The sequence below is a fragment of the Varroa destructor genome, unplaced genomic scaffold (genome assembly GCF_002443255.2).
Source record: "Varroa destructor unplaced genomic scaffold, Vdes_3.0 BEIS01000007.1, whole genome shotgun sequence".
NCBI lineage: Eukaryota > Metazoa > Arthropoda > Arachnida > Mesostigmata > Varroidae > Varroa > Varroa destructor.
In genome coordinates, this window is record NW_019211460.1 from 8,512,644 (window position 1) to 8,523,946 (window position 11,303).

Sequence of the window (11,303 nt, forward strand, 5' to 3'; positions counted from 1 at the left end):
TATATATATAGAGAGAGAGAGAGAAATTACTCTCTGTGAGCCCAAAGAACGAACTATAATAAAGTCCACCAAGTACGAGCTACCGTAGACCGATATGGACATAAAAAGGGTCAAGTTAGAAACTTAAATCAGTTCTAATGCATAAGAAGAATCAAAGCCATGACACGCACCAGCCAGTAAACTGCTTCTAATTTCTGCTCGTAATTACTCTAGGTAACTCACCAGCTACACAACGAGCTGTTTTTTTTTTTTTTTTTTTTTTAGGTATCAATAAATATATGTATAATACAGATATTACTAATTAAATGCCACTACTTTCTGGTATACAAACAGTCGATATGTAGTTGATATTTACGCTCTCTCAGACAGACGTATTATATAGATAACAGTGACTAACGTGGCGTTCACGAGACTTTACAGACATTGCTACGATTTTACCAATTTTGCTTGATTTTCAACTACTTCTACGCCCGTCGCCGCCCTAACAACCCCTGTTTTTTGATGTCTGCCAGAATGACGCAACGATACGCGTGGGTATACGTCGAAATCCATTGTCCCTTTATCTAAATGAATATCAACTGTTAGGAACGCATCAGTAATATAAATAACATGCCAGTGTCGCCGAAGTCAGTCACACAATATATGCGACCGTATCAAGATTTACATCCCGTGCGAGTCGTCGTTGCTAAGTTCAACTTTGATTTGTATTCTCTATTATTTGTTACATTTCGTTTATTCCTCCCTGTCCCACGTCTCCTTCCCTTCCGTCCGACTCTGTATCGCTGACTCACTTACGTATACTTCAACTTCTACCTTTAGTTATATTGTTGCCGTCTCCCTTTTCAGCGTTCGAAACCTCAACAACAGCAGCAGCAGCAGCAGCGGTAGTAACGGCAGACGTAACCGACTTGCTGTCTACGTTTATACGCGCCCGTCCACGTATTCAAGCATGCTCATTCATATCTCATCCACCAAAACGCCCTATTCGTTCACCGTTAACAGCAGACGCTCCAACGGCAACAGCAGCAATTATGGTCCTCCTGCAGTGCTACTAATCAATAGCTTCACCACCACCACCTACGCCGCCCAGTCTGTAGCGGTGGGCCTTAAACGCGCGCGTGCGCGCGTGCGTACGTAATTCTCGATCAGTAACGCCGACGACAGTTTTGGGGCGGCATGTAACGTACATCACAGCAGCAGGACAACGCACGGCAATTCGTGGCCCGCGAATAGAGCTTCTTTCACCTTTATTGTATTTTGCGGTCTATACACTTCTGCGTTAGTATGTGTGTGTATCTAGATATATGTCTATATTGGCGATGGCAGGCCAAGTCAGATGAACGGATAAGGCCACGAAGACGTGGGCGAACTGACGAAGCGATGAACAAAAAACGATTTGAGCTGCGGCTGTTGTTGCTACCCTGACGGTGATGATGGGGTTACTGCAACCGGAGCTGGATAAAGGGGATTTGACTGTCTCTCGATTCGGTTGCCGACGTTCGTATGTCTACTGGTGTGCTCACTGGTACGCTGTTACGTTCACTATCGAGAACGTCTAAACAGAAAGCGCTAAAAGCGAACTATCTAGTGCCTGTCATCGCTACTATTGACGTATCTATCTCTTGAGTCTACTATTTCTCAGCGTACGATATAGCCAACTGGCCAGTGAGATTTGATGGGTATTTTCGCGGTGTACAGCAGGCACAGATGGGTGCATGGAACAAGGTACAACTGTAAAGGTTGTACGACGAGCGCCGTTGTGTGTTTGAGCTATTGTCAGGGCCTATGAGCTGGTAGAACGTGAGAAGCTGATTTATTTCTATTAGACTATGAACGTCTACGACACACACATTAGCCCGTCCGAAAATATCTGTTTGACAAAGAAGTACCATTATCGATGTGCTTCGTAAGATTTTCTGCCACGCCTGCGTTAGCTGTTGTATTTCGAATTTTTCCGCTGACATCAGCTGGCTCGTAAGTCAGTGGCGCTCATGTTTGATTATTTCATTATTAACTATGTTACCGCTACGATTAGTGACATAAGCGAAAATGGCAAGGGACAGACGTTTACGCGTAATCTGTACGTGGGACTGAAAGGATAGAAACTTCTAGGTATGATCTTCGCCAGGTGTTTAGGATCCTTTGACTAGCTGGCGTACGGACACAGTGCGCGGAGATGATCGAAGCTTTTTTTTTGTCAGTTAAGTTGCCTAAACGTCCCAGTGCAGGTGACCCACTGTAGAGCTTTGCTTGTTAGGGACCTTGTCTGTTTCTCTCTTAAGGTGTCCTACAGGGGGCTGCTTCTCGGCAAGAACACAGCTTAGCTTTTTCCCTTTAACTGTAAACAGACACAAATTCGTGGAAAATATAGCCACAGCGCTTGTCACATAAACACTATGTGATTTTTATTTTTCATTTGTGTTCGTTGGCCGTAATACCCGCATGCGTGGTTCCGTCACGTTGAGTGCAGATGCTAAATTGGAGGAACATAAATGTTAAACAAACACAAATGGGTTTATGGGTTGTAATGAAGGCACTAATGTGTTTGTTGTCAGTGTACGTGTTGCCTTTAGTTCAACATCTTTCGAGCATCTTACATGCATAATGGTCTGTGGACCTCGGATTAATATAACTTGTCTCTCTCAAATATTCTGCTAGAGAAAAAAACGATGTATTGGTTGACGGGACATAATGTTGAGACAGTTTGGTAGTAATCCTTGATCGAATCCTCTTCAGGTTGTTGGTTCAGGTCACATACAACATATTTATTATTTGCTTGCTACTTCAGTCGGAAGCTGGGATTCGAAGAGGTTCATGTAATCTCGTGGATTTCTTGGGTACTATCATAGGGCGTACGAGAATTCTATATTTCTTAGAGGAAATTATAATATTAAGGAAGGTGCACTGTATTTGATAGTTGTCTTTCTTTTTAGACTGAAAAATACGGAAGGTTTCTGGCGGAACTTTTCCTCTGCTAATTCCTTTCTGCCTTAAGCATTGTTTGTCTAAAGCTTCAGCCAAAACCCCCTATAAATCAAACCCCTGTTATTTTTAACTAATCTAAAGTGATGATTGTATTGGGTCTTGTAAATAAAACATATTCTATTGTCCTCCCCCTCTTTTCGCCGATAGTATGGCCACATGCTGTCTGTCCATCATGGAATCTCCCCTTCGCTGATATTTAAGTGAATTCTTCTAAGTTCGTCATTGTACAGTTCTACCATTTTGTAGCAAGTAGAAATGTACGGAAAATTAATACTTCTACTCGCTACAAAGACAAGGGACCGCACAGTATCCAAGAGGCAAGTAATACTATGTATTCATTATACGTTATATTGGTCTCACCGTTTTTATTAGCAGTACGCCTTCGACGCGCTAATGGAAAAGATATGGGTCGCACAGTATAACATTGTTTAGATAAACAAGTTGGCTCGCCCAATAGCTATTTTTTGACATTATGCTTTAGCATTTCATTATATTAGATCTGTTACGTCGCGAAGAACTTTGATCTGGCGACGAAATTGACATATTTCACATTTTCGGACCGATAACTTGTTGGTAGAGCCAAGTTATATGCACTCACGACCCCCCAAAGTTCGTGACTATTCAACTTTATTGTATGCTTTTTTTTTCTTTGTAATAATCTTATTAACAGGACTACTTTTTCGGATCTATGAAAAGCTTGATGTCGAAGTACCTTATCGCCAGGCTCTATTTGTCAATGTACCTGGCATACGGCCCCGTCCTTCTAATGAATAAGCACGATCAGTCGATTAATTTTTTCGATCCGTAAGCTTCCTAGTTAGGATCAGATTTTAGATAGACAGACCAAGCAGGGCCAGTGGACCCTACTCGCAAGCAGAAGCTAAACTGGATGATTCTTGTCAAACTTCAAAGTGTTCACGAGCTCCAAGTTAGGAAATGTCATATTTTGAAGCTCTTACTTTGTCGTTTCACGAAGTAAACTATGTTTTATCAGATGTTATGCATTTTCTTTGAATTTGAATCATTTGTTTTTTTGCTTAAACTTCATAAGTTGAAGTATTTTTTAACTCTTAAATTAGGCGCTTGAGACATTGATTATAAATTCCTCCTCAGCTCCCTGCTTACCTTGACAACGAAACAGGTAATACATTGAGCTATCTAATAAATGCTTCTTATACGTCCGGATTACACGGTGCTTTATCGTCAGTTTTCCTTTAGCCTCCATTATCCGTCGAGTTTTTATCGCAACACCCCTAGGCCGTCCTTCTCCATATTACAATGTAATGTTAACTGTATTATAATGGGGATATGTGCTATGGTGATGGGAAACGGCGACGGCCGACAGTACCTTAATTGTCGAGTTCTTTTGCAGCTCTTGCATTGGCCGTGCGATGCTATTCATTTTGTCGCTACCAATGCCGGCTGTTGTCGTCGTCGTGCGATCAGTTATTTTCGTGACTCACGAAGTTCATCTGCTTTGTTCAACGCGGTCAGCACTGACGACGTCTTCTCTGGTACGAGCAAACGGTCGATGTAGCACATCTTCACCCGTTCGTAGAATATATTTGCAAACAGCTAATTCAGAATAACAATTGCATAGGCCATATCGCCGTCAGATGGTGCACGTTCGATCATTTGGTGTATGGATGTCTATCAATGTCTACCTATGCGACTGGGGCAGCGGGTCTCTCCGTATTTCCAAAGGGGTAATCAGTGAGTAGTCACGACAATGAGGAGAAGACGCCTAAAAATACACGTACTTATCTACAGGAGAAACTCATGAACGAAAAGACAGAAAACTCATACAAGACTTCTATTAGTACTATTAAGCACTACGGTCAGTTTCGAATTGTTGTGTTTCGCTGAATAAATTAGATTTTTCAGTATCAATACCAAATCCGTTAGATGGAGACAACGACCCCAATGGAGTTCTCTTGGTCATCTTGTATGGCGCCTATGCCCACCTCTATTAACGATTTTAACAAACGTGCTTTTGAAGCAGCGCTCTAGAGAGAGAAAAAGAATAATTATTTAAAGTCTGCCGCCGTGTTTCAATATCTCTCTTTGGCCCTTGCTTCACTAATCGGGTGAACCGATGCGGTCTCGTTATAAAACAGGACTACAACAAAGGCTCCGGGTAACTTCTGGGAAGCTGCTGCTAGGACGAAGAGCGCGCCGATGGTCCACTTACAAGTTCCGGCAACTCAGTCGCGAGCAGGAAACTGGTCAGACCAATTGGTGAATTCTACTAAATCCCGCCGTTTTGTGCAAGGCCTTGACTGGCCACTGGCCTTAACCCCACACCTGCTGGTGCTCGCTAGCTCGGCTCAATTATTCATTTCAAATGTGGTTTGCTAAAGAAATCTAGTTCGATCACTAATTAAGAGGAGACCCAAACGTAGCCACGTGACAATTGGACGACGGCTTCCGGCTACAGCGCAACCGCCCATTTTTTGTTAGGTTTTCTGATAAAATAGCAAAGGGGCCGAGCAGACCGTCCTGCAGAAGTAAGACGAAAGAAGCAAACAAGAAGTACCAAAGCTTGGACAAGTTACTGTTGTATCCTCTTCGCTATCCCATGATTAGGATGTTGCGCAGCTTAGAAAATAGGAACTTTCAATCACTGAGAAAAATATACAGTTGCAATATATTATTGAAAGAAATCTGTTACTAACATATTTCTTTCAATAATGGCATAATCGTAGATTTCGGTAGGGTCGTAGTCAAGATTGGACGGAGTATTTGCCCGACACTTCATTTAGAGACATGACTGAATGTTTACTGTTTATTTACTATTACTACTATTGACAATTTACTATACATATATATATCACGAGGGCACTACTTGGCGCTATATTTTTATCATGTAACCAACGCGTCATCCATGGACTAGACAGGATAAAAAGTGTAAGCATACTAGTTCAGCTCACAATAGAAAAGAAAGGCTGTCAAAGTTAGATTCCGGAAAACGTTCCAGTCTAATGACGTGTATACTAGATCAGGTATTAATTGATTCTTCGTACGCTGCTACATTAACGCCCTTTTCCGATTAATACCAACTAGTAATTATGTCTATAACTGTTATGACTACCACTTACCTTGGCACCGATTTGGTTACCACACTGGCCGGCCTGGATGTGTACAATTTCACGCATGTTGAAGCTAGGTAGCTATAGCTATGATGCTTTTTTAGTTATTAGATACTCAACGTTGACAACACTCGCACTCCAATGGCTACGATGAAGTACCAGGTCGGCCGTCCTATCTCCTTCCAAAGAACCAATTCACTCAATAACGATACCTGGCAGCTTTGTTCTTTGGGGTGCTAAGATATTATTTGTCCTGTTTCTTGTGGTCGCTTAGCTGGGTTAACAGTTGTTGTTAATCAGCGGGTCGTTATTCTTCTTCGCGGCGGATGATCAGTGCCAGTCAAGGGACGATGAGCTCTACAGCTTCACGATCGCACTGTTTGTCCAGCTGATGTTCAACGTCGCTGATCCCGACTTCGCTGTTAGCGCGGAGGCCTACAGATTCATAGACTTCTTAATATGGAGCTTTAGGGAGAGGGCCGTTTTCGGTCGTTCCGGCGAGGGCCATCGCATCTGTTCGTTTGTCCTTTGTTTCGTGTTGGTGTGGCAGCTATCGGCCGCTCTTGTCCAAATTAAACCATATACGCCATTACTGCTATGACTATTGCGTTTACGGCTATGAATTCTACTACCACGGCTCCACAACACGGCTTCTGTATGTACATACAATTTCTACTATGCTCGTCCTGAAGCGGTGAAGATTCACGGAGTTAGGGGCACGGAGCTTGTGCGGCGACCGCGATGACACCGACACTCTGATTAGCTAACTTTGGCTCGCGATGCTGACAATGACGTCCCAGCTAGTTCATATGCGCTACTTCTTATGGTGACAACAAAAATAATCGTGGTAACAATTCCTATTGGTGACCCTCTCGACTGGGTTTGATATGGACGAACGCAACGATCATACGACCAGCTAATCGATACTGACATAGGTTAAATGCTATCTGGTTCTGACGGGTGCCGTATTGGGCAATGATTAATGTTACTTTTAAGTTCTATATTTGACATAAGTCCCTTTCGGTGAGCGCCCGATGAGGTATGGCTGTTGATAGTCTAGATATTTTGGCGATAGCAAAGCTAGTCTCGAAGCGGTCTTGCAGAGTTCGATCGAGGGCGCGGTATCTTACGGACACGAGGCACTGCTAATTGGGCGAAATTATGAAAAGTGAACTTTTAACAAGTCGTATCAATGAAACGGTGGCGTTAGAACGATCCAAGGTGTGACGGGGCTCGCTCAAAGGGTAGCTGGTCGAATATACCGTATGTATAATATCACATTTATCTGTAAACGTCTGTTTACATAATTTCTTTTCGGGACCTTTCTTCGGGTTCGTTCCTAAGCTCGCCTGAATCTAGCAAAATTAAAAACAGAATAACGGGTCCTAATAGAAACAAACAACTAAAAAAAGGTTTCAAATATAATTCGAAATATTTCAACCTGACATTTTCTATAGGTAAAAGTGTCGGATGCTATAGTTACAAAAGGGGGCTTTGCGAATTTCCTTAACACATTTTATCCGCGAGTGTATAAAATCACACGAGGTTTTCAACTAAAACGTAACTCTTATTATAAATATTCGGGATCCTACACAGCGTTTTTAAGTTGATGCGTATATAGGGCTTTCTATGTACTTGTAACATACGGTGAACGCTTCTCATCGTACACGATACTCACAATCGAAATGTTCATAGAGAATAGGCAAAACATTTCGCGTGCCTCGCATACAAGCGGGTGGATGCTAACGTGCGCCATATCAATAAGTTGCGCGAGGATCAGTAAGTTACATCCTTTGCTCGTTTTAAGGGAACAACTTTATATTTCTTTGGGAGCCGAGATCAATGTTGTTCTCTGATCGACGCCTTTACCAGTCGGTCGAAAGCGTTCGTAATTCGGCAACGATCTTCGAACTGTTGAAGCCACAATGATACGTCAAAGCGCGGCCTTAATTTGGGCCTGGGCTTGGGTTCATATTCTACAACTACTTCCTTCAAGAGGCTAATTCAATCTGAAATTTAATCGAGGAATGGCCTGCGCATAATAATAGCGCACTTTTATCAAGCAGCTGAATAACTGAACCGAGCGTCACGTTCTTTACTAAGCACTACGTTGACATTACTCATTTACATATTTACCGATTGTTCATGGTTTGTTGAATCTGGGAGCTGCTATCTTCTTGCCTACCATGTCAGAATTACTTTTAAAGATCAATTATAGACTCATCGCCCATTAGTTCGTTAGAAATCAAGCAATGCACCACTGAAGATCGACTTGTTACAACTGCAACGCACCGTCCCACAAGTTCCATCTATTAAATCGGCCATCAGATCGATTCTGGGGCTTGTGATATCAAACGTATCTCTGAGAGAAAGCACACAAGTCGTATGATACTTTTTACATAATAATCGTATGATGTTATTTATATCATGGCTATTTGTTATTTTTTTTTAGCTGTTCTGTACTCGACGCCATCTGATAAGCTAACTTCGTCTTAGAAGCTATCGTTTCTTGTATTTTTGACCGCTGTAACTAATGCGCCGTTGGAGGCGGTTATAGAAACAACGACAATTATTGGTCAGCAGCATTATTGTTTTTACTATTAAAACTATGTAAACTATTATTATTAAGATGACGGAAAAGACGTATACGCCGTAGCAAAAAAAAATCATTCAGAAGTGACTCATCCATTGGTTACTAAGACGACAATTTACTGCAGATTCTTTTCAGTGGCCGAACGGCAGCTGCAACTTCTGTCGTTTTTATTTCGTCCTTTGAAACGTGATTTCGTAGCATCAAATGGTTCTCGTATTCTACGTGAACTCAGTGCATGGCTTCAAAGATAGATTTCAGTGCTCTACATACGGTTCATCCGATTGTGCTTATTATCAAACTAACTGAAAACCGCAGTCCGCCAGCATCGCTATATGACGGTGAATGGTTAGGAAGTTACGTCAGGGGACGGCAGTATTGCGATGAAATAAACGTGATCGGCTTCTTTCGCAGGTTGTCTACCGTTTCGTCCGACATGCATTTTACCGCTACCGGCGAGACTACCACGCTGTTGTTCTATTCGTAACGCTATCAGTCAGGCTGTTACTGTTACAGACCTGACAATTAGTTCACTGGTATAACTTTTAATACTTCTACGATTAATGGTAAGGCAGTATACAATAACCGTGGTCGTCGCCTCCGTGGACCGTCGTGAAGTCTGCCGGTGTCGCGACGGCTGTGGCCACGGCAACCGCAAGCCATCGACCGTCGTATGGCAGCACTGTATTCGCCTACGTAAACATAGCCAGCGACGTCACGTAACGCCACGATCGCCGTCAGATATCGCTCTGGACCGTGCGATCTCTATTCTTTTACCAACGGTCTGCCCCGGTTTTGTTTTTTGGCCGATCTTTTCCGCCTTTTTTCTGTCGGCCGCGTACCGGGTCCGACGTCGGTTTGTTGGTACAGCGCTCTGGTCCGATTGAAGGGCAACGCATACTGCCGCAGCCTCTGAAATGTCTACAGTCGTAAAGCAGAACGAGTCGGTGTTGTTTTCGAGTTGTTGTTGTTATTATTACTGCTGCTACAGCTTGTGTGGTCTGTGCATTTTTTTTCTCGATTTCATTTTCTATTGCTGAGCAATGAAGCTTAGTCTAGCTTGTTGATTCCCCTATCTTCTTTGATTGCTGCTAATTTATCCAATTAAAACTGCTTCGCACCTGTAGCCGGCTGAAAATGATGGCGCGGCTGCGGCAGCCGAGACGATGGCGGTAACGATAGTGATGAGCGTGTTTGCGTACTTACTTTTTGCAAAGCTTTCGTGTCCGTTCAGCACGAAGCGAGATGGTGGATGCCCTTTTTAGGGGGGAAACATCCAGCGGCGAATCAGCATTCGCAAGCACACCGTACGGAACGTAACCGTACGAGAACAGGGTCGCTTTTGCTGTTAAATTGTGAATAATCGATTATGGTAACGTCGGTGACACGGAAAAGGGCGGTGGCGCGACGGACGGCATGAAACAGTGCAGAATGACGAGTGCCGCCATTTTGCCCATGTTCATTGCGTAACACGATATTGTTGTTATAACGGGCGACTACATGATAAAAATACTGTTCAAACGACATACAAATTCGGACATAGTTTATGAGTTGTATCTGCCCCAGAAGCATCAGCAGATAAAGGCGTGAAAAACGGAGATAGAAGCTAGTACATACGGGTACATATCTTTGATGGCCAAAATCTGAGCAAGGCTGTCTAGAAGGGAAACATTGCATTAGGCGGCTACGGCGAACGTTCCTGTTAGCACGAGTCATACATTTGCAGAAGGTACGCTCACGGATGTTTAGCACGATATCAAGAAGCAATAATGGCGCGTGCAAGTTTAACTATCAAGCAATTCAGCGTGTAGTTTTTAATTATGTCATGCCATCTGTGCACGCACCCAGTGATGCGGACACAACTTCTAAGTAAATTAACTTCTACTTCTCAACTAGTTTACTTATCTGCAATCTTTATTTAGAAATTTTTGAAAGTGATCGCTAAACACAATAGTGCTTTATAGCATATGCATTTTAGAGTCTATATAAATGTCCATCCCTGTTAGCCTCGCCCAAACCGGACATTTACGTCTATCTATGGTATTGAGTTTATTTAGAAACATTCTGGCTCAGAATTTAAATGAGTTTCTTTTTTTTTTTTATATATAGCTATTGGCTTCTACAAGAGAACGCTAACAATGATTCCATCAAATTTCTACCTACGAGTAAGCGGCTCTCTAGCGAAATGGGGCTGACATGTAGGAAATGGGTGCAGATTTCTAATAGGCACGTAGTGCCCATTCTGCTACACTCAGAAGCGTTCGTTTCTACTGTTCGAAGCTGGAATCAACAAATAGAGCTATTAGGACAGCAGGTTCATCATGCGTCCCCGATTTTTAATCGTGTGGTTATAATACGCACTCGTTCGAGAAATAATGATTATAGCAAAAAAATAACGAATGGTACAATTTTTGCTCATTTAAGAAATCGATGTTAAAAAAAGCATTTTAGATCAGTCCTAAATAACCGATTTTTTTTTTTTTTTTTTATATCTTATTAACGTTTTTGGTTGTCAGCGTGCATCAAAAGCTATTTCTCGGTACATTTGTGCTCCTGGCTACTTAACATTCGATCTACTGCGATTACTGTTGCTAGAAACCGGTGGCCGCACGTAGATTTACGAGTTTCTCTTAACTATT

The 11,303-nt window shown here is 42.5% G+C and overlaps 1 protein-coding gene across 1 annotated transcript in view; it reads right to left on the reverse strand.

Annotated features, from left to right (window-relative positions):
- The window catches only part of LOC111253776 (tubulin beta-2B chain-like), a 14,003-nt gene extending 7,493 nt beyond the window's left edge, over positions 1-6,510 (reverse strand). The window contains exon 1 of the mRNA XM_022813730.2: positions 6,084-6,510. Coding sequence (XP_022669465.1) covers positions 6,084-6,140 — 57 coding nt within the window. The 5' untranslated portion in view covers positions 6,141-6,510. The remainder of the gene's footprint in view (positions 1-6,083) is intronic.
- Positions 6,511-11,303: the final 4,793 nt, after the last annotated feature.